The sequence below is a fragment of the Balaenoptera musculus genome, chromosome 17, assembly GCF_009873245.2.
Source record: "Balaenoptera musculus isolate JJ_BM4_2016_0621 chromosome 17, mBalMus1.pri.v3, whole genome shotgun sequence".
NCBI classification, from domain to species: Eukaryota; Metazoa; Chordata; class Mammalia; order Artiodactyla; family Balaenopteridae; genus Balaenoptera; species Balaenoptera musculus.
In genome coordinates, this window is record NC_045801.1 from 30,068,037 (window position 1) to 30,093,105 (window position 25,069).

At 36.5% G+C, this 25,069-nt stretch overlaps 1 protein-coding gene across 3 annotated transcripts in view; it reads left to right on the forward strand.

The window, feature by feature from the left end:
* Positions 1-21,553: 21,553 nt before the first annotated feature.
* The window catches only part of ANGPT1 (angiopoietin 1), a 264,673-nt gene continuing 261,157 nt past the window's right edge, over positions 21,554-25,069 (forward strand). Inside the window, exon 1 of one of the 3 annotated variants that reach the window (XM_036830972.1) lies at positions 21,554-22,218. In XM_036830972.1, the coding sequence (XP_036686867.1) occupies positions 21,922-22,218 (297 nt within the window). In that variant the 5' untranslated portion in view covers positions 21,554-21,921. Of the gene's footprint in view, positions 22,223-25,069 lie in introns of all 3 variants that reach the window. The other 2 variants (XM_036830973.1, XM_036830975.1) reach the window with 2 other exon arrangements.

Consider the following 25,069-nt stretch of genomic DNA (forward strand, 5'->3'; position numbering starts at 1 on the left):
TTTCACTTTTCTTAAATTTACTGCGGCTTGATTTGTGACCCAAGATGTGATCTATCCTGGAGAATGTTCCGTGTGCACTTGAGAAGAAAGTGTAATCTGCTGTTTTTGGATGGAATGTCCTATAAATATCAATTAAATCTATGTGGTCTATTGTGTCATTTAACGCTTGTGTTTCCTTATTAATTTTCTGTTTGGATGATCTGTCCCTTGGTGTAAGTGAGGTGTTAAAGTCCCCCATTATTTTTCTGTTACTATCAATTTCCTCTTTGATAGCTGTTAGCAGTTGCCTTATGTATTGAGGTGCTCCTAAGTTGGGTGCTTGTATATTTACAATTGTTATATTTTCTTCTTGGATTGATCCCTTTGATCATTATGTAGTGTCCTTCTTTGTCTCTTGTAATAGTCTTTATTTTAAAGTGTATTTTATCTGATATGAGAATTGCTACTCCAGCTTTCTTTTGATTTCCATTTGCATGGAATATCTTTTTCCATCCCCTCACTTTCGGTCTGTATGTGTCCCTAGGTCTGAAGTGGGTCTCTTGTAGACAGCATATATATGGGTCTTGTTTTTGTATCCATTCAGCAAGCCTGTGTCTGTTGGTTGGAGCATTTAATCGATTCAGGTTTAAGGTAATTATCGGTATGTATGTTCCTATGACCATTTTCTTAATTGTTTTGGGTTTGTTTTTGTAAGTCCTTTTCTTCTCTTGTGTTTCCCACTTAGAGAAGTTCCTTTAGCATTTGTTGTAGAGCTGGTTTGGTGGTGCTGAATTCTCTTAGCTTTTGCTTGTCTGTAAAGCTTTTGATTTCTCCATTGAATCTGAATGAGATCCTTGCTGGACAGAGTAATCTTGGTTGTAGGTTCTTCCTTTTCATTACTTTAAGTATACCATGCCAATCCCTTCTGGCTTGTAGAGTTTCTGTTGAGAAATCAGCTGTTAACCTTATGGGAGTTCCCTTGTATGTTATTTGTCATTTTTCCCTTGCTGCTTTCAATAATTTTTCTTTGTGTTTAGTTTTTGCCAAGTTGATTACTATGTGTCTCGATGTGTTTCTCCTTGGGTTTATCCTGTATGGGACTCTCTGTGCTTCCTGGACTTGGGTGGCTATTTCCTTTCCCACGTTGGGGAAGTTTTCAACTATAATCTCTTCCAGTATTTTCTCTGGTCCTTTCTCTCTCTCTTCTCCTTCTGGGACCCCTATAATGTGAATGTCGTTGCATTTAATGTTGTCCCAGAGGTCTCTTAGGCTGTCTTCATTTCTTTGCATTCTTTTTTCTTTATTCTGTTCCACAGCAGTGAATTCCACCATTTTGTCTTCCAGGTCACTTATCCGTTCTTCTGCCTCAGTTTTTCTGCTATTGATTCCTTCTAGTGTAGTTTTCATTTCAGTTATTGTATTGTTCCTCTCTGTTTGTTTGTTCTTTAATTCTTCTAAGTCTTTGTTAAACATTTCTTGCATCTTCTCGATCTTTGCCTCCATTCTTTTTCCGAGGTCCTGGATCATCCTCACTATCATTATTCTGAATTCTTTTTCTGGAAGGTTGCCTACCTCCACTTCACTTTGTTGTTTTTCTGGGGTTTTATCTTGTTCCTTCGTGTGGTACATAGCCCTCTGCTTTTTCATCTTGTCTATCTTTCTGTGAATGTGGTTTTTGTTCCACAGGCTGCAGGATTGTAGTTCTTCTTGCTTCTGCTGTCTGTCCTCTGGTGGATGAGGCTGTCTAAGACGCTTGTGCAAGTTTCCTGAGGGGAGGGACTGGTGGTGGGTAGAGCTAGCTGTTGCTCTGGTGGGCAGAGCTCAGTAAAACTTTAATCTGCTTGTCTGATGGGTGGGGCTGTGTCCCCTCCCTCTTGGTGATTTGGCCTGAGGTGACCCAACACTGGAGCCTACCCGGGCTCTTTGCTGGAGCTAATGACGGACTCTGGGAGGGCTCACGCCAAGGAGTACTTCCCAGAACTTCTGCTGCCAGTGTCCTTGTCCTCAGGGTGAGTCAGGGCCACCCCTCGCCTCTGCAGGAGATCCTCCAACACTAGCAGGTATGTCTGATTCAGTCTCTATGGGGTCACTGCTCCTTCCCCTTGCTCCCGATGTGCACAGTACTTAGTGTGTGCCCTCCAAGAGTGGAGTCTCTGTTTCCCCCAGTCCTGTCGAAGTCCTGCAGTCAAATCCCGCTAGCCTTCAATGTCTGAGTCTCTAGGAATTCCTCCTCCCATTGCTGAACCCCCAGTTTGGGGAGCCTGACGTGGGGCTCAGAACCTTCACTCCAGTGGGTGGACTTCTCTGGTATAAGTGTTCTCCAGTTTGTGAGTCACCCACCCAGCAGTTATGGGATTTGATTTTATTGTGATTGTGCCCCTCCTACTGTGGCTTCTCCTTTGTCTTTGTATGTGGGGTATCTTTTTTGGTGAGTTCCAGTGTCTTCCTGTTGATGATTGTTCAGCAGTTAGTTGTGATTCCGGTGCTCTTGCAAGAGGGAGGGAGAGCATGTCCTTCTACTCCGCCATCTTGAACCAATCTTCCATCACCTCTCTTTTATAAACAAAGGATACAATACTATATACCCTATTTTATGACTTTTTTTTTTTTAGTGCAGTTAGTAATATATCCTGGAGCTCTTTTCTTGTCCATACATAGAGAGCTTCCTCCTTGCTTTTTATAGCTGTATAGTACTCTCTTGGGTGGATGTTTCGCACTATATAAATTTGAGTTAGATAGCATTTGGTTTTTTTTCTGTTACAAACAGGATTTTAGGGAACAGTTGAACATACATGTTTTCATACATATGCTTCTGTAGCATAATTCCCCAAAGGAAAATCTTGGGTTATCAAAGGATAAATGCATTTATAATTAAATAAAAATTGCCAGATTTCTCTTCATGGTAGTTGTATACTATTTTTCACTTTTACCTGTAATGTATAAGACTGTCCATTTCCCCATAAACTTGCCCACAAATTGGTATTGTCTAACTTTTGAATTTATGCCACTATGGTTGTTTAGACTGATGGCTTGATGTAGTCTTAATTTGCATTTTCTTTTTTTTTTTGTTTTGGAAATTTCTTCTTTTTTATTTTAATTTTTAATTGAAGTATAGTTGATTTATAATATTACATTAGTTTCAGGTATACAACATAGTGATTCAAAATTTTTATAGTTTATACTCCATTTAATGTTATTATAAACTGTTGGGTATATTTCCTGTGCTATATAATATACCCTTGTAGTGTATTTATTTTATACATAGTAGTTTGTACCTCTTAATCCCCTACTCCTAGTTTAGATTTGACATCATGATAACATACAATATTTGTCCCTCTCTGTCTGACTTATTTCACTAAGCATAATACCCTCTAGGTCCATCCATGTTGTTGCAAATGGCAAAATTTTTTTTTATGGCTGAGTAGTATTCCGTTTTGTGTTTGTGTGTGTGTGTGTGTGTGTGTGTGTGTCTTTATCTATCGATGGACACTTAGTTGCTTCCATATCTTGGCTATTGTAAATAACTCTGCTATGAATATTGCTGTGCATGTATCTTTTCGAATTAGTGTTCTCATTTTCTTCAGATTTATACCCAGAAGTAGAATTTCTGGGTCAGATGGTAGTTCTATTTTTAGTTTTCTGAGGAACTTCCACACTGTTTTCCACAGTGGTTGCACCAATTAACAGTCCCATCAACAGTGTACAAGTGTTCCCTTTTGTCCACATCCTCACCAACATCTGTTATTTGTGGTCTTTTTGATGATAGCCATTCTGACAGGTGTAAGGTGATATCGTTGTTTTGATTTTGTATTTCTCTGATGATTAGCGATGTTGAAGATCATTTCATGTACCTGTTGGCCATCTGTGTGTCTTCTTTGGAAATATGTCTATTCAGATCTTCTGCTCATTTTTAATTGGGTTGTTTTTTTTTTTTTTTTTTGACATTGAGTTGTATGAGCTGCTTATATATTTTCCATATTAACCGCTTATCGGTCATACCATTCGAAAATATTTTTCTCTCATTCAGTAGGTTGTCTTATTTTGTTGATGGTTTTCTTTGCTGTGCAAGAGTTGTTAAGTTTAATTAGGTCCCATTTGTTTATTTTTGCTTTTGTTTCCTTTGTCTGAGGAGACAGATCGAAAAAAATATTTCTACGATTTATGTCAAAGAGTGTTCTGTCTATGTTTTCTTCTAGGAGTTTTATCGTTAATGGTCTTTAGTCCATTTTGACTTTATTTTTGTTTATGGTGTGAGAAAACGTTCTAATTTTATTCTTTTACTTGTAGCTGTCAAGTTTACTGAGCATCATTTATTGAAGAGACTATCTTTTCCCCACTGTATATTCTTGCCTCCTTCGTAATAGATTAATTCACCATAAGTGTGTGAGTTAATATGTAGGCTCTCTTTTCTGTTCCTTTGATCTATGTGTCTGGTTTTGTGCCTGAACTGTACTGTCTTGATTACTGTAGCTTTGTAGTATAGTCTGAAGTCTGAGAGCATGATCCCTCCAGCTCTGTTCTTCTTTCTCAAGATTGTTTTGGCATTTGTCTTTTATGTTATGAATTGCAAATAATTTTTTCTCTATCATATGTCTTTTGATTTTGCTTCTTGTTTTTTTTAAATTTGGTATTCAGACTTTTTATATTTTTTGGTAGTCAAAATGATTAATTAAAATAATTTTTTAAATGATTCTAGATTTTAAATTACAAAGACCCTCTTTAGCCTAAGGATATGTTTTCTTCTAATAATTTATTTTTAATGTAAGCTTAAATTGATATGGAGTCTATATTAGTGTATAGTATGAAGGCAACTTTATATTCTTCCAGATGGACACCCTGTTGTTCTAACACCATTTATTTAAAGTTCTTTGACCACTGATTTGAGATGTCACCTTGCTCATATACTAAATTTGTGTAACTATTTGAGAATATTTTTTGAAACCGGATTTTCTAAAATTTCAAGTTCAACTATGTTTCCCTTTCATCATGCTTCTCCAGGTAAAATAACCTTTTAGTTATTCATCAGTAGCTTTTTATGCTGCGTTTGAATGAAAGAATTGAGAAGGAGGTGTGATTATTTCCCATATAAGGAAATAATTTAAGGAAAGCCATGTATAAACCCAGAAAAAATAATTCTCCAGATATTATCGCTAGAAAATCCCCAAGCAACAAGATTTTTTTCTTTTCATTTCTAAAGATGTTGCCAAGTCATTTCATACCACTCGGGAGGTCTTCTCCTACAAGTGGTCAAAGGGGGAAAAGCCCACAATACTTAAGGGGGAAAAATGAAACAAAAAACATATATACCTCTCCAAGCATAAATCTCCCGCTGCTAGTCACTGCCCCCTTTAATAGGAAACTACGAAGTTTTTACCATAAAAGAGAAAAGTAATTTACTTTAAAAAATCTTATCAAGCCAAGTAAAGGGGTTATATTGCATTCGCATGTATATAGTTAGACTTATTTTCTGGCAGCAATACTTAGAGTAAATCTTGCTTATTTGTGCAAAGAGAGTTTAGGATAGTTTATTGGCAAGTACAAAGATATTGTTTCAGTAACTCTACTGGCATAACAAGATATAAAAATAAGACCAAAGCCAATATCTATAAATTCAATGTGTCCAGGTTAGCATGTTTCACACCAGCACTGGTGGAGGTCTAAATCTTGTGTCCTCACTTTCCCATAACGTTAGCAGAAAATGCAGTGCAAAACCTTTTTAAACGCTTCATGGGTTCTTCCTTCTCCAAGACCAATGTAGCTATTTGTAGCAAATCTCCTTGAGAAGGTTATCATCATTTGTTAATTCCAATTCCTTGCTTTCCAGGCTTTCTTAAACCAACTGTGTTTCTGGATCAGCACCCCACATTCCAAGTATTCTGAAACTGCTCTTTTCAAGGGCAGCTATCACCTTCATGTTGCTTAAGCCACTGGTCAATTCCTAGTCCTCATATTACTTGATCTAAATGCTATGTTTGTCATTGATCACCCTCCTCTTTGAAACATACTTCACTTGGTTTCCAAGACATACTTTCCTGTTTTTTTTCCTTACTTCACTGGCTACTTTTTCTCTTCAGGCTCTTTTTCTGATTCCTCCTTATATTCCTAATCTTCTGACCCTAGGGCCCTTCAGAGTCCAATCATTAGGCCTTTTCTCTTTCTTATCCACCCTCACTCCCTGGGTTATTTTCTCTACTCTCACAGCTTCCAATACCACCTAACTCTCCCTGATGATATCCAGATTTATATTTCCATTATGGATCATTCCCCTAACTCTATAGTCATATATCCAGCTGCTTACTAGTTGTCTCTTCAATAAATATCTCAAATTTAGCATGTCTGAAACTAAGCTCCTCTTCTCTCTCTTTCCTAAGTCTGTTCATAGTCTTCTCCATCTCAGTTAACAAAACTTAACTTTCCATTTGCTTGGGTCAAAACCTTGAGACATCTCTCACACTCAGCATTGAAGCCACCAGGAAATCCTTGTGGCCTCAGCTTCAAAATATTTACCTGACCACTTCTCATCTCCATAGCCACTGCCCTCATTGAAGCCACCATTATCTGGATCATTCAGAGAGCCTCCCCACTGGGCTCTAGGCTTTTGTCCTTGCCCTTCCACAGAGCAGCTATCCCTTTACGATGTAAGATAGATCACATTCCTCTGTTTAAAAATTCACCGTGGCTTCCCATCTCAGAATAAAAACTAATGTTGTTACACTGGCCACCGAGGCCCTTCATAATCTTTTACCTCCACCCCTCCACTCTGACCTCATCTTCTAATACTGTACTTCTCCAGACTCACTGACCTCCCCACTGCTCCTTGATTCATAAGCTCACTGTATTAGTTTTCTATTGCTATTGTAACAGATTACCACAAACTTAGTGGTTTAAAGTAACACAAAATTTTTATCTTACAGTTTTATAGTTTACAACTTGGACACAGGTCTCACTGGGCTAAAGTCAAGATGTTAAGAGATCTGTGTTCTCTTCTGGAGGCTGTAGAGGCAAATCCATTTCCTTTCCTTTTCCAGCTTCTAGAGGTCACCCACATTCATTGGCTAGTGGTACTTTTTCTCCATCTTCAAAGCAAAAAAGATTGCATCTCTCTGATCCTGCTTCCATAGTCACATATCCCTATGACCTTAGCTGGGAAAGGTGCTTTGATTTTAAGGACCCAGTGTGATTAGATTAGGCCCATGTGGATAATCTCTTCATCTCAAGGTTGGTAACCTTATTAATATCTGCAAAGTCTGTTTTGCCATGTAGAATAACACATTTAAGGTTCCAGGGATTAGGATGTGGATATCTTTGGGGGAGGGGCATTATTTTGCCTAGCATACTCATCTCCTTAAATACTTGCTCATATATCACCTTTTCAGTGAGGTCATTCCTGACTATCCTATTTTAAATCCACCACCACTACAGTATTCCCTCTCTTAACTTTTCTATTTATTTTGTAATAACACTAATCCCCATATAATATACAGTGTGGTATATATTAATAATTTAGTTTGATTTTTCTATCTTCCCTCATCAGAGTATAAGCTGTGTAGTGTCATGAAAGTTGGTCTGTTTGTTTTATACTCTACCCACAACATCTAGAGCAGTGCCTATCACACAGTATACCCTCAATAGATATTTGTTGAATGAATAGGTGAAAGAAAGAGTGGGGATTAAAACACAAGGATCCCACCTTGTTTCTAAGGTAGACTTTCCAAATCAAAGGATGAAATATATTTTCATCCAGTATCCTCATGGATTCATCATAGAATTTAAAACTTACTTTTATCTGATGGACTTTACTATGTATTAAGTAATTGCATTTACTGGTTTTTAACATGTGTATGGTGACATAGTGGACATAACAGGGAATAGATAACACCTCCCTTGATCTAATTTGATCTATAGTTTATTGATTATTTTTTTTTTAATTTATTTATTTATGGCTGTGTTGGGTCTTCGTTTCTGTGCGAGGGCTTTCTCTAGTTGTGGGAAGTGGGGGCCGCTCTTCATCGCGGTGCACGGACCTCTCATTATCGCGGCCTCTCTTGTTGCGGAGCACAGGCTCCAGACGCGCAGGCTCAGTAATTGTGGCTCACGGGCCCAGTTGCTCCGCGGCATGTGGGATCTTCCCAGACCAGGGCTCGAACCCGCGTCCCCTGCATTGGCAGGCAGACTCTCAACCACTGCGCCACCAGGGAAGCCCTAGTTTATTGATTTTATAACTATCAAGTTGAGGATGATTCCCTCTATTCCTAGTTTTCTGAGAGTTTTTACCGTGAATGGGTGTCACATTTTGTCAAATGCTTTTTTTGTAGCAGTTGATGTGATTGGGTGATTTTTCTTCTTTAGCCTGTTAATATGGTGGATTATATTGATTGATTTTCAAATATGGAACCAGTCTTGTATCTTTGAAATAAACTCTACTTGTTCATAGAGTGTAATTCTTTTTATATGTTCCTGGATTTTATTTTCTAATATTTTCTTAATATTTTTTTGCTCATATATTCCTGAAGGATATTTGTCTGTAGTTTTCATTTTTGTACTATTCTTTGTCTTGTTTCAGTATCAGAGTAATAGTGGTTTCATGGAATGAGTTGAGAAGTGTCCCTCCTCTTCTATTTTGTAGAAGAGATTGTGGAGAAGTTCTAGCCAGGGAAATAAGGCAAGAAAGGGAAACAAAAGACATAAATTAGAAAGGAAGAAATAAACTGCCCCTTTGCAGATGACATGATGGTCTATGTAAAAAAAATCTAAGGAATCTACCAAAAACTTCTAGAGCTAATAAGTGAGTTCAGGAAGTTAGCAGGATGTAAAATAAACATTCAGTAATCAGTTATGTTTCTATATGCTAACAGTGAAGATGTAGAAACCAAAATTAAATAAAAATACCATTTATATTCACTCAAAAAATTAAATAGGTGTAAATTTAATAAAATATGCAGTACTTGTATGCTGCAAACTACAAAACACTGATGAAAGAAATCAAAGATCTGAAATGGAGAGTAAGGCATAGTAAACATGTCAGTTCTCCCCAGATTAACATGCAGATCCTATAAATATCTCAGCAAGATTTTTTATAGACATAGACAAAGTTATTCTAAAATTATATGGAAAAGCAAAGGAACTAGAATAGCTTAAACAGTTTTTAAAAAGAAGAATAAATTGGTAGGCATCACTCCATCTGAGTTCAAGAATGATGATATACTACAGAAACCAAGACTGTGGTGGTACCGGTGAAAGGAGAGGCACAGAGATCAATTGGATAGAATAAAGAACTTAGAAATAAACGCAGACAAATATAGCCAGTTGATCTTTTTTTTCTAAATGTGCAAAAGCAATTCAATGAAAGATGAATAATTTTTTCAATAAATGGTGCTGGAGCAGTTGGATATCCACAAACAAAAATGCTTCAACTTTAACCTTACATGTTATAAAAAATTAAAATAAAATTAAAAATTAAAATAAAAATTAACTTAAAATGGTTAGTACATTTAAATGTAAAATGTAAAACTATAAACATTTTGAAGATAACATCGGAAAATCTTTAGTACCTAGGGCTTGGTGAAGATGTCTTAAAGAAGACACCAAAAGTATTATTCATAAAAAAATGATAAATTAGACTTTATCAAAATTACAACTTTTGCTTTATGAAGAGCTTATTAAGAAAATTAAAAAGACAAGCTACAGGCTAGGAGAAGATATTTGCAAACCATATATCTGACAGAAGACTCATATGTAGAATACATAAACAACTTTCAAAAATCAATATAAAAAACAACAAATAATCCAATTAAAAATGGGCAAAGACATGAAGAGAACTTTCACTGATGAGAGTATATTATGGCAAATGAGTGCATGAAAAGGTATTTAATATCACTAACCATTAGGGAAATACAAATTTAGATAATAATGAGATATTACTCCACACCTCTTAGAACAGCTGAAATAAGGGATAGTGACAATACTAAATCAACATTTGGCAAGGATGCGGAGAAAGTGTATCTCTCATATATTGCTGGTGGGAATATAAAATGGTATAGACACTTGACAACAGTTTGGCAGTTTCTTAAAAAGTACTAAACATACATTTTCCATACAATCTAGCAATCGTATTCCTGGGCATCTATTAAATATTCATTGGAAATTTATGTTTACACAAAGACCTGTACACAATTGTTCATAGAAGCTTTATTTGTAGTAGCCCCAAACTAGAAACAACCAAACTGTCCCTTGATAGGTGATGGTTAAACAAACTGTGGTACATCCATACCATGGAATGTTACTCAGTAATAGTAAGGAATGCACACACACACAACAACTTGAATCTCAAGGACATTACAGTGAATGAAAAAAGTCAGTCTCAAGAGGTACATACTACAAAATTCCCTTTATATAACGTTCTTGAGATGACAGCGTTATAGAGATGGAAAAACAGATTAGTGGCTTCCAGGGGTTAGGGATGGTGTTGAGGAGAGAAATGAGTACAATTCTAAAGGAATAGCATGAGGGAGATGTTTGTGGTGGTGGAATATTTCTGTTCCTTGATTGTGGTGGTGGTTATATGAGTCTATACATGTAATAAAACAGAAAAAGCCCAGCAAAAACTTGCTTTCAGATAAGTCTGTCTCTGGGATGATGGTGTAAACTGAACCATAGTTTGTCCTACCTGGAGAAAAGAAGTATGAACATACCGTGGAGATATTGCAGGTTTGATTCCAGACTACCACAATAAAGTGAATATTGCAGTAAAAAATTGATATAGAACTATACACTCTCATTGTACTAATGTCCAATTCCTGATTATATTAATTATGTAAGATATGACTGGTGGGGAAACTGAATAAAGATTACATGGGTCCTCCCTATACTACCTTTGCATTTTCCTATTTATAATTATTTCAAAATGAAAGTGAAAAAAAATGCATGTTTTACTTCAGTGCATCTTATGGTAATCTAAAGAAAACACAGATGCCAAATGTGCTTTTTGGAGAAGTAGTGCCAATCATTTTTAAAATTATCTTCTATTGAGGTGAAATCACATAACATTAAAATTAACCATTTTAAAGCATACAACTCAGTGGCTTTTAGTACATTCACAATGTTGTGTGATCATCACCACTATCTAAGTCCAAAACACTTTATCAACCTGAAAGGAGACCTTGTACTTATTAAGCAGCCACTCCCTACTCCCTCTTAACCTGCAATCCCTGGAAAACCACTAACCTACTTACTGTCTGTACTGTGGATTTACCTATTCTGGATGTTTTATATAAGTGGAATCATACCAAATGTGACCTTTTGTGTCTGGCTTCTTAGCATAATGTTTTCAAGGTTCATCTGTGTTGTTGTATGTGGCAGTACTTCATTCCTTTTTGTGGCTGAATAACATTCTATTGTAAGGATGTACCACAGTTTGTTTATCTGTTCTTCTGTTGATGGACAGTTAGGTTGTTTCCACCTTTTGGCTATTGTGAATAGTGCTGCTATAGACATGTGGTGGCAATTTAATACAAGAAAAAAGTTATTTCCAAAGTTCATGGTTTCCTTGTGGAAGGTGTAGAGTCCATGCAGGTTATATATCATGGGTTGCAACTAGTAACTCTAAAGCTTTTGTAATTTATTTGGGAAAGATGACTTGTCACTATGGTTTTCCCATTCATCCCAGGTGAATCAGATATTGGAGTGGTTAGAGATAACAACACAGGCACTGACTGCTTATTTTGGGAGGAACAAATAAGAACGCTTTATGAGATCAGAGACAAAATGTCATCATAATAGCAATTGTAAATTATTAGATGAGAGTCAACATTGTGCTCATCAAGTGATCGAGACATAAATATTTTATTCCTTAAAGGCTTTAAAAACATAAATTTAGGAGATAAAGTACTTTAACAACAACAAAACAGTGTGAACCATGGAGGTGCTTAATCTCTTGGGTCCAGTTTATTTAATATGTGGTCATCTTTGTGTCCTTAAATGCTTCAGAAATTAGATATATAATACTTTAAAGGCAATAAGGTCACTGTTTTATAATCCTAGAATTAAAGAACTCTCCAGAAATGTTTTTAGGCATATCCAAGTAAGTTTATTCTTTCTCTGTACAGAACAAATCCAGCTCTTTTCACAGCCTTTCTTCTTGGTTAGCTCTTTCAATTTTAAGCCATTGGTTTTCAACCACACTGCACATTAGAACCACCTGATACATTTTCTAAAATACCATTGTCTATGCTGCCACCCAGATCAACTGAATCAGAATCTCTAGGGACAAGCCCAAGCATCTTATTTATGTAAAGTTCTCAAGTGATCCTAAGGTGCTGCCAGAGTAAGGGAGTAGTGCTTCAAACCAGTGGTTCTCAAACTTTATGAGCATCAGAATTACCTACAAGGCTTGTGAAAAAGAAGCTGGGTCCCACACTCAGGTTTCTGATTAAGTAGTTCTGGGTAGGAGCTGACATTTTGCATTATGAACAAGATACCAGGTGGTGCTGATGCTGCCAGCCCAGGATCCAATTTTGAGGACGATGAATTAATCTTGTCCTTTTCACTCAGTGAAGATGAGGACTGGTCAAAGTCCTCCATATAAATACCCTGAAAATGATTCTTTTCCCTTATTTTAGAGAATTTCCTTTAGCATGGTAAGATAATGGGCCCCATAGTCAGAATGCCTGGTTAAAATGCCACTTCTATATAACTTTGGTCAAGTTCCTTATTTTCTAAAGCCCCAGTTTCTTCATCTGTGAAATGGGTATTATATGCTTGTTTTGAGGGTTAAATTTGATAATATATGTAAAATGATTGACATACAGTAAATATGTTTGTTAACTTTTCTTGATAGCTTTCATCTTCAACTATTATAGCTTTCCTTTGGTCTAATTGGCTATCAAGTTCTGTGCTTCTTATTGGTGTAACAAATAAGGAAATGTGTGTTAAAAATCAGGAGGATAGTTAATTTGGGAATTCAACCAAGCTTCTCAGAGAACTGACTGAGAGTTTATATATATATGTAATGATTAAAAGCTTCATCTCTGGAGTCAGAGAACCCTGGGTTTGAGTCCTGTCCAAAACTTCTCTGTTTGTTTTCCTATGAAAAATGATGGTAATAAAAGTTCCCTACATATTGAGTTATTGTGATTGTAACAGAACAGATAATGCAAGTACAATGATTAGCACAGTCCTGGACATATCATAGGTATTCAATAAATGTTAACTATTATTAAACTGAGGGTAATTGATTCCTAACTGCTCCTTTAAATATTAACTCTCTTTTTTCCTCTTTTGAACTGGTGTGTTTTTATAGCTCTTTGAGGTATGTTAGGAAGGAATGTAAATTCTCCAAGGGGAATGCAACTATTGAGAAGAAATTTGTTTACTATTTCCTCAACACTCTTCTAAATGCAAGACCGAAAAGGAGTGAAGATTTACTTTTCAAACACTGAATAACTTCACTATTATTTCCATTGCCAGAATCAAGAGAAAAGCTGTTGAAACTCCTGGTCAATCATTAGTTTCAATTTCAGGCCTTCAGTTGGGCATTTCCGTCGGTGGACAGCCTTACAAAATAGGGCTGCTGCCAGTTCTCTGCTGTGACTTCCTGGCTGGGATGTAGGGAAGTCCTTCATATGCTCTCTGGCAGTGTAAGTGCAGAAACCTCTATTTCAAAGGCTTTTTTTTTTTTTTTGGTATTGTTTATTTGACTACAGAATGGAAATAATCCCTCAAATACTCTGGACATGATGCAAACTGATCTTGAGGGACTGCAATATCTACAATAGTCTTTTCCATAGATACAGTGACTGGAGGTATTGTTTTATTCATTTTGCAAGAAAGGATGACTCTGCTGTTGATAGCACTAAGTCTTGTTTCCCAAAGTGTGGTACAAATTCCACTGCGGATATGAAATATTTGATGGGTGTTGCATGGACAGATGCTTATTTTAATATTTAGTGTTTGTTTTAATATACATTAGGAAAAAGCACACATGCTTGTTTTCCCAGATACTCTTGTTTAAGGTAAATCTAAAATACACAGAAAGCTTGAACTTTGAGGTAAGGAAACAGGTAAACAGTAGTATAAGGGGCATGTATGCAGTTTTGATAAATACAATGAAGGTGAATGTGATACAGATTCAGGAAACATTTTGCAAAATATGCAGGCTGTTTGGTACCTCAGGAGCTAACGATCCATCTGTATATATCACAAGTAGAAGGAACATTTACCGATAGAGAATGAAATGGCTATGACAATCTTTTCCATTTTTCATTTATGTATGGTTGTCTTCTATTCTAGCCTTTCTTTCTTTGCCACAATTCTCCCCTTTAAAGATTTTTACTAATTATAAGAGAAAGATAAAGAGGAAAGAACCAACACACATATTCAGTGAAAAATAAGGTATACATTTTTTAGATTTAATGGGTGCTTCATTTAAGATTACCATTAAAATGATGTCTTTGCCTATCAATTTATGAAGTAAGAGCCTGGTTAAAGCCATTATATAATATTTTCACATGTTTTATATACCACTGGAATTTATTTTCTAATTTAATTGCCAAATTCCTAATCTGATTAGATTCTTAGGGGAAGCAAAATTAGTATTGGAGAAAAAATAGATAAAATAAGGTTTTCTTTACTTTTGTGCAAGTCATGCCGGGCTGTATGTTTCATGTAAGATTAATAGAGGAGTGTTTCAGTTCTTTTTCATTTTATCAGAGGCAAACACTTGCTACTTTATCTTACCATCCCAGGAAACAGAATGGGGTGATATATGCCACAAGTCTAGTCATAAAAGAAGCTCTTGAAAATAAGGTCATCTTGTTGAATTGGCCAGAAATGAGTTGGATAACAAGTCATGGTGATGAAGCCATAAATGGCGTCCACATTGCTACCATGGTTTCCAGAGAATAAAATTCTTATCATGCTGCCAAATGTGACTGGTTTATTAGTCTGACCTACTGGTGTCTCTGTGAAGTAGTATATTCTTACTAAATTGTTTCCAACTTGTTTCATTCATTCAACAAATGTTTATTGAGCACCTATTATGTGTCGGGCACTGTTTCAGGTGTGGGTGATGCAACAGTGAGAAAAAACACTGAAGTCCTTGCCCTCAAGGAAACCAGAGCTGTTTATGTGAACTACCATTGCAAACGTGGTCACCCTCCTATATTAAAATGTGCTTCTTAAATATTCTGATTTTTAAGAGGTTCAGAAGTGATTTTAAACAATTAAAAAGATGAAATGAGGGGATATGAAGTCAGGTCGTAAGATTCAATTAAACAAGTTTAAAAGCAGGACTATTTTTGAACACAAGAAAGAGAACTCACATTTTGAAACAACAAAAACTAACATTTAGAGCACTTGATATGCTCTAGACACTTTGCTCAGTACTTTATATCCATTTTCTTATTTAATCTTCACATCTCCCTTATATAAGTGGTACTGTAATATCATCTTCATTTTATGGATCAGGACACTGAGCTTAGACTAATTAAATGTCTTGTCCTCTGTAATCCAATCTTGTTTACTAGCATAAACAAGAAATAAACAAAAACAAAGCTAAAGCAATCTGTCTCCTACCTTAACCTCTATGGAACAGTTCATCCAATTTGGCGGGAGGAAACAGAAAAGATTAGATTAACACAGAGTACGAATGCAAGACTAAAAATCAAAGAGTGATAGGTTTTAGAAAAATTCAGGGATCTTATTTCCGTGAAATAAGTGATTGATCCTTTTTTTTTCTCTACCTCTGACGAGCAGAGGTTGTCACAACTCTCTAATCACAAATACAAAATAACACAAAATCCTGTATCTTTAAGTCACTGCTCAATGGAGGGAATTTATCAGCCTTGGCTACAAGGATTAGCCACAATCCACGTGCCATTGGATATACATGAGTCTTCAGATAGGTGATTCCAGCCATCCTTTCAAATACGTGCTGTTTCTTAGTTTCTGAGAACATTTAAAATACGTTTTTTCCTGAATTTGGAAAAGTTAAGACAGAGAGACCTTCTTGTTTTTCTCTCATCTAGTATTCAAGACTTACGTAGGGAAAAAAAAGAGAGAGTAAATGCAAAGTGTTTTATATGCTTTTTCCTGTAATAAAATCTCATTTTACTGGATCTTCAATGGAAATCTTTCTCCATTCTGGTATGAGGGGAATTTTGGCATCTGTATTTCTACTTGGTACAGTCTCCAGCTGTTTGTTTACTTTTCTGACTTGGGTACTTGTAGAAGTTATCTCTGTTGTAGAATTAACAAGTAATCTCACTCTGGAAAGTATTTCTGCAGTGTTTCTTGAATGGTTCTTCAACCATGGCAATGTCCATGAGTGGCTAGGAGTGTTAGGTATTACTCCACTGCCACTCCGGGGATTTGCTTTGGAATCCATGGACTCTGAGTCTTTTATGTAGCTCTCCAGAAAGTGAGGTTTGGGGGCTTAGGCAAGATCAGCACAGGAAAACCTCCAAGGGAGGGTGATTCTTCTATGTCTTCAGATCTCATCATCAAGAATGAAAGTGAATGAGTCAGTCAGACAGTCAGCTGGATCACAAATATTTATCAGTTGCCTCCTATGTGCCAGGAAAAGGGTATAGAGTGATCAAAAAGACAGATACAACCCTAAGGAGGCTCTAAGCTAGTGTGAAAGACCAACATGAAATAAATGACTTTGGGTCAACATTAACAGTCTAAGTAAACCAGATGTTAGTTATTTCTATATATGGAGCAAGGACCAATGTTTCTTCTCACTCGCCCTAAAGAAGTCACTTGCCCAAAAGCATATATTTTACTGAAAATGATGAGAGATTTTTACCTCACGGAAACACCGTTGCGCTCCAGATCTCCGTACTTGATATATCTCTCCCAGTTTCTCATAGCCACACAGCCACAAGCTTCCTCTCTCTTTCGACTCTTCTCTCAACCTCTTTGGCTCCAGTCCTCCATTTCCAGATCTCTCCTTGCCCCTTCTCTCCTTTCTTAGGTAGACAAATTAATTCTGTCTCATCTCTTTCCAACTTGCATAGCTGCAATTAAAAACTGACAAGCAGCACACCCACTAATTACCAGGAATTTCTTTCATTAGAAGGCAGGGGAATATTTATATAATAATTTTTATTTCCTCACCTACCTATATATCTCCACCCACTGCAGTGTCTTCCTCACCCACACCCACTGCAGTGTTTTCACCTCTTTGCAAAGTCTTCCCAAATGGTTTGAGAGTTCCCAACTGATATTTCACATGTCCCTACAAAGTGCTGTCAATCACCAGGTGATATCTTTTTGTTTTTCTGTTTTAGCCCCCTGTGGTTTTTTCATCTGTTGTGGATACTTTTTATGCCTACACAGTCACTTGAAGGGATCTTGGCTCTCCCTCCAGGGTTTTCAGCCTAGTGCCCTCCTTTTAGACATAGCTGCCAGTACCATAGCCCTACTGATATTCTTGAGCCCTAAAAGTGCTAGGGCAGAGCCATAGAATATGGTACCCCTAGGAAATAGAATATATTCTAAGAATATATTCATAGGATATGTGCTGAAAGACATTGCGTTTAGTATGCAAGGAGGGGGAATGCTTTCCCACTCCTTTCTACCTTTCCCACCCCTTGCCATCACAGGGGTCATATGAATACTAGAGGAGTATCTGATGGTGTTTTTGAGAAATAAAGTCTTATATTATATAATTTTATTTTAGCACATGATAATCATGATATATAACAGGTGATATGGCACAGGACTGATCATTCAGAACGGACCCAAAATATAACCTGAGCAATCAGATTGGATGTTCGTTAGCAGATAGGACAACTATATTGTGCATCCTAGCTTAATATTAGCTCTGCTTTGGAAGATCATAACATGAATCCATGAAGGCTGTGGTTGGGAAGAGGAGGAGACCAGTCTTAACTATAGAAGCCATGTTGTTCCTGTCTCCTAAATTAAGAAATGTTTTCTCTCTGTTTTCTAGTACTCAGGTATTGTTGGAGGCATTATAGTTCAGAGGGATGTGAATATAGGCTCCAGAGTTAGATGGACTGAGGATCAAATTCCTGTTCTGCCACAAAAAGATCATGATCTTGGGCAGTTAACCTCTATACACTATAATTTTCTTATCTGCAAAATGGGAATAAAATGCATAATTATGAGGGTGCTGTAAATATTAAATGAGGAAATTAATTTTTTAAGGGTTAAAAAATGTTATGCATTATTATTGTACCACATTCTTGTGTCTAACTCATTCTTTAGAATAACTTTGGCTTCATCCTGACTCTAGGCAGACTCATCCAGTCAATGCAACAGATGTGGCCAGTCATGTAGTAGTTAGATACTAAGTAATTAATTAGCTCATTCACTCATTTCTTTAATTCTTTCATTCCTTCAACTAAAGGGCATAGTAAGCACTGGAGATCAATGATGAAAATGAGGAGATGACTTTATGAGCTCACAGTTAGAGGGGATACAGACCAAAAAAGAAATAATTAGAAAGCAGTGTGAGAAGTGCCATTATGGAGATAAGAAGAGAAGGTTATTGAAATGCATCAGAGAAAAGCCAATTATTATGCCTGGAGAAATTAAGAAAGCTTCACAAAAGAAGTAGTAAAGACTTGTTCTTAGGACAGATTTAGGGCCATCAGTTTCCCATATAAGTGGTGTTCCCTATCCCACTGGAAATTTCTGGATGAGCCTAACATTTCCTGGGACTATTGTAGATATGAGATCAGAATCTTAAAGCATATATCTCCTTATTCCAGAGCTCTGATAATGCAAATAAAATACAAAGATACAAGACTTTCAAGATTAAGCTACCTTAGTATTCAATTGAATAAAATTATTAATTCTTTAGAACATTTTTAAACTTTTTTTGAGGTATGGTAGAGGAAGTAAAAAAAATATGGCTTGTTTTTCATGTTACTTCTTAAATTCTAAAGTCCTCTAAATTGCATCATTTCTGAATAATCAGCAACAACAACCAACAGTATTGCTACTGGTTAGGTTTAGTCCCTGAAAGCGTATGGTCTTTAAGGTATGTCATTAGGATTTTCTAATGCACCCAGTATCTCCTCAGCTGAAGTCCCAAAACACATAAGTCCATTTTGCATGTTCCTGTGTTTTCCAGTTGCTTAAAATTGATCTTGAGATTTTTTTTTGGATTGACATCAGTACTTCCAGTGTTATGTTTTTTTGTTTCGTTATTTTTCTGGAAAATAAATCAGTCTCTCTTTCTCTTACTGTTTCTCTGTCCCCTCCTTTCTTTTTTTAATTTTTATTTTTACCTCTCTCAGTTGTCTACTTTCCCCTCAGGAAGTTATGCATTCCTTCTTTTCATTTGTTCAGATTGGGAAAGTTTAAACGAACAAGCATAAGCATATGTAGATACACCCAGACAGATAGACACACACACACACACACACACACACACACACACACACACACACACGGAGGAACAGATTATTTAACAATCTTGGCTGTTACAAAACACAGGAGCACTTTAATAGAGATCTCACTACTGCCTCGTGTGTCTTCTGCCGATTTTTGGCTGTATTTAGTTCTTCATGAAGCACTTACAGGTGTTGGTTTTGGACTCTCTTCTTTCCAGGGATAATTTTTGAAGCAAGCAATGTTGGAAAATGTTCTCAGATAATCTGTGCTCTGCCAGTGCACTTTGTCCTTGTGGGCCCTTAAAAAATCAATTTCATGTGGGTTACCTGTCACTTTGTATGTTTGTTTTTTGGGTACAAAAAAGGATTAAATCACTTCGGTTGTATAAAATGGCTTTTAATCAGTTCTTTTTCTTCTAGGTACAATCACTTAACCTGCTTTAAGACTGTGAATCAGTGCAGCTGGAGCCCTTTTGGAAGCCTTTTGGCTGGTGTTGGGTTAGAAAAATAGAGTTGGAATCAGTTGGCCAGAGTTCACATACTGGCACCATCACTTGCTAGCTATGTGACTTGTGACCAATTAGCCTTTCTTTGATTCAGTTTTCCTATTGATAAAAATAGGGTCAAACGTAATATCCATGTCTTAGGTTTGTTGGGATAATTAAATGAGATTGTGTGTAAGGAGTGTTTAGCATAGGCCTGGAAAATAGTAAGCTTTTAATAAGTGTCATTCTTATTATTGCATGTGAGTGACATAGCCAACAAGGAGACATGCAACATCAGGAAGAGGCTGCAAAGGCAGTTCAAAGACTATCGCTATGTTTGGTATTACTTGCTTCCATATCTGTCAGTTCAGAAATTTGTTATTTGGTGTGGAAAGGACTGATAAGTCTTGGCACAATGTTTTCCCCCAAGGAAATCACATTTTTTCTGGAATTTGTTTTGCCCTCTCCTCTGACTTCTCTCCACACGCCAGTCTCTAACCCCTACTGCCCTTCATCCACTGCCCTGCCCCTCCATTCCAGGACATGAGAGTCAACATCTGTCACTTCGTTTTCACACCATGACTGCAGTTGGGAAACTCCATTCCCCAAAATCCTTCCCAGTTCTTGGTGAAAGCCCCTGCTTATAATTCATGTTTTCCACACGCACTTAGTAAAGATTTCAGTGTTGTAAAATTAATTCTATAATTATCACCTGTTCTTTATGTTCAAATGTTTGTTCAAATGTTTACACGCTACATTTAAGAAATCACCTTCTGATAATTTTTATTTCTTTACTTAATAGAAGCACAGCGATTTCTCCCATACAGCCCTTTGCTGCCTCATTAGCACACCTGATATGTTTGTTCTCAGATAGTTTTTCTATACAGCCACAGGAGAATTTACCTAGAACTTCCATACCAGCATTAAAGATAGCCATAGCAACACCAAAGAGGGCCTTGTGAAATATATGATTACGATGTACCACGGGAATTAATAATTCTTAGGCCACTGTCTTAAATTGTAACCAGGCTGTTTTTGTAAGGAAGTTGCTCAGTTTATGTACACAGAACACATAGGGCTGCATTCTAATTGGGGGACCAGTTTTATTTAAAATTTATATCTCAGAAAGTACTTAAATTATTCTACTTAATATGCCTATGCTGTATTTGAGTGATGTTATGAAATGTTTTGCTAATTTGACCCTTCCTGATAATTTCCTAAAAGTCTAAGTGAATACAATGAAAGAATACCATCTCTAAAAATGGTTTTAATATCTTTTTCCCCAGAGTAAAGAATAAAGTTTTTAAAAAATTAATAATTATACAAATTTATCATTCACTATAAAAAGTAATTTTACTAGACACTATGTCAGTTTTCTTCTTCAGGTTCCCCAATTAAGTAGAACTTTAAAAACATACTGTTAGTTTACTAGATTTTAGGAGGTCAGCATGCACACCAAAAGTGTATTAAGGTGGACTGCTCTATTGATTTGCGGTGAATATCCTAAAGGCTCAAGGCAGTTGTCTGCGGAAGGGGCGGGAGGGCCATACATGATCGAGGTCATGCGCATCTAGCCAATTTGTAAGACGATCCAGCCGCTCCAAGCCATCAGCAATTCTTAGCATAGGGGCACACTCATGCATTCTTGTCAAGTCATCTTGTGAAAGGCTGCCTGCTTCCAGCTTGGCTTGGATGTGCAACCTTAATAAAACTCACTGAGGTCTGGGAGAAAATAGCAGATCTGCAGCAGATAGGGTAGAGGAAAGGGTCTAGAATATGTACACGCAGCTGATTCAGGCAGGCTACACGCTGAACGGTTACACTGAGAGGAAACCATAAATCTCAGCTACTATGCAATAAATATCTCAAGTTTTAACTAAGGAAACTATCTTTACAGTGAAATTAAAAAAATAACATTTTAGAACAAAGCTAACAAATGGCTAGTTTTCTGTGATTCTTCTACAAAAGCTTTCTTTGAGAGGGGAAAAAGTCAAACAAACAAGCAGTTTTACCTGAAATAAAGAACTAGTTTAAAGGTCAGAAGAAAGGAGCAAGTTTTGCGAGAGGCACGGAAAGAGAGTGCTGGCAGTACAATGACAGTTTTCCTTTCCTTTGCTTTCCTCGCTGCTATTCTGACTCACATAGGGTGCAGCAACCAGCGCCGAAGTCCAGAAAACGGTGGGAGAAGATATAATCGGATTCAACATGGGCAGTGTGCCTACACTTTCATTCTTCCAGAACACGACGGGAACTGTCGTGAGAGTACGACAGACCAGTACAACACAAACGCTCTGCAGAGAGATGCTCCACACGTGGAACAGGATTTCTCTTCCCAGAAACTTCAACATCTGGAGCATGTGATGGAAAATTATACTCAGTGGCTGCAAAAAGTAAGTGATTGCTTTCAGTTTCTAAATGCACGGAGCCTTTTCTGTTCTTGCACTGCAGCTAACTTAGAGTTCCTTAGGGGAGCATGTGTGTGTTTACCTTTTGCTCCAGGGGGGCAGTGTTTGCAAATGCAAGACGGCTCTCTCCCTGTGACTTCACGGGTGAGCAGACGTTTTTTAGGCTTGTGCAAGCCTCTTAAGATATGGTGGCACCCCGTTTGTGTGCCTAATACTGGCACATTTTATGACATTTCTGGTTTTCCCTTATTTAAAATTTAGCTTGAGTTTTCTGACTATCAAAATCCAACTTAAAAAAAAAAGGCATGTATGTCTTGAGTAAGTTAGTGAAAAAATAAAGTAATAATGACAATACTAGTTTAGGATCAAATCGATTTTACACCAAGAAATTTTCTGCAGCTAGGACAGAAAATCATCACCAGATACTTATTTTTCAACCTCTAGTAAAGTTAATATGAAATGAGAGTAAATACAAAATATTATATTTGATTGGAGAACTTGAATAAGTATATAAAGTTAACAATTTCAGCAAGTAGTAGTATAGTAAAGGACTGATTTCTGTCATATATTTCTTCTGTCCTTGAGAAAAAATCAGGAAGATTTATTTTAATGTGAACTCATCAGGAAGAGGTTGTTTACCCACTATGAAAGGAGAAATTGAGCCAGTGGTGGCTGTTCCCGAAGATATGCACCTGCAGATTTGGGCTGAACACAACATGTAGGCTTTGCTATGTTCCTGAAGTACCTCTTTCCTCAGGACATTGTAGTTATACACAGTGCAATATGGGAGTCTAAGTATCCAGAAATGTTAATGTTGAGTATGCATTTAATCCCAATTTATAAAAATCAAATTAAACATTTTATTTAGTTATTTCTCTATAAATCATTTAAAAGTTTTTGTTGAAATATGCCTATAAAGAAATAACATACTTTCTGCAGTTCATTCCCTCTTTACCCTCTGTTCAATTGTGTAACAGGTAAGCAGCAGATAACAAGTGTATTCAAATATATCACTGGAAGGGTGGCAATGTCAGTGTCCCATTTGTGGAAAGCTTCTCCCCCAGGGATCTTTGCTAAAAATTCACTTGGTGTGTATGGGTAGGAACACAAGGAGTCTAGTCTTCTTTAAGTTAGTCTGTTAACAGAACAAACCCTTTAAGAAGATAAAAGATAGGGAAAGGACAGATACTCTATTTTGTTCCTGTGTGGTCACGCTCACTTAGATCACCTCCTGCTGAATCATGCCGAGTAATAGTTATTTTACTTTTTGTCCACTAGGGACTGAACTAAGATCACTGTTATTTTATTCGACAGATTAACTAAAACTTAGTAGTTTTAGAGTTTCCAAACCTGGAATTTTAGTTAATCTTTCTATTGTAGATTGCAGGTGAAAAAATACATAGATAGGCAAAATAATAGAAAGCAAGGAGAATTCTGCAGTCTTTTGATAACATAGCTTAAATTTCAGGCACTAATTAAATGTAGCTTAAATTTCAGGCACTAATTACAGCAGCAGTTTATAATAGGATATTTTTTTTTCCTTTCACAAAACTTATTTCCGTCGTGAACAAGTGAATTTGGTTGAATAGCTTATTACTATTCTCAGTATACCGCCCATATAGTTTTTAACGAGAATTTAATCATAAATTAGTCCGGATTCATTGAGGGAGGTGGAGAGGGAAATTTAGTTCCAAGTTGTCTTCAATGAGCTATTCTACCAAAAATGTAATATTTTGTTTGCTTAAAATATACAATCAAAATGGTGATTTAAACATAGTAATGCATATTTTTTTTGTTGCTGTGCAGTTATTAAGCAGTAGCAGGGTAAATACATGATTCTGAAGGGTTTAAATAATGCCCAGGCTTCACATGTTAATGTTTGAAATAAATTTGATTTTTGTTTGCATTGTTTTTGGTCAATGATTATGAGATAGTTTTCAGATTATAGCCAGGCATAACTATGAAAATGTTCTTTGGTTATATTGACCCTTGCTAGCGTGAATCAAGCCGAATATATGCTGAAAATGTCCCTGTTGGTATGAGTCAGAGCAGTTTGGCCTGACTATTGTCCGTTTAAATTTGCATGTCTTTTGTCATTGTTAATGCGATTGGTTGGAGGATCAAGAAACCAAATAAATGCATTCAGCAAAGAACTTGATAAAGGCCTTCATAAATTTCCCTTAATTAGAGGTTTTCCATACTTCAAGTTCTAAATTTCATGTAAGGTACTTATTTTGATAATTCAAATGGAAATCTTTGTTATTATAACCATTTGGTATGCTTAATACTATAATTTGTACTACTTCTGTTTTGATTCCCAGTAGTTGTGTTAGGATAAGAAGCAATGCACTGCAGAAACTGAGGCTATCAGTGTAAGTGTAAGTAATTCATCCATTTATTCAACAAAATAATTAATCAAAGCATATTATTATGCAGCTCATATCATCACTATCAGAAAATTTTTTGATGCAGAATGTGTATTATCAATGCTAGAAGCAGCTCGATGATAATTTATATTAATCTGTTACCTTCCTCGATGTTTGGTAAACTGGATTCTTTTAAATATTCTTCAGAAAACACAGGCTGTCACTATAAGTCACTTTATGAGACTTATACTCTCCAATCTCATTCCTCAACTTTTCTGGTCTTGCAACTGAATAAGATGATAAGCAAGGTAGTCAGCAGGGCATAGGATGTGTTGGTCACCGTAAGTACTGGAACTGTTATGGCACTGGTCTCTTGATGTGATGGATTTAATTCTCGGAGATCAGGTTTCCATGATAACTTGTCGATTAACACCAATGTGAGATAGGTTTATAGCATTTTCCTTACTTTT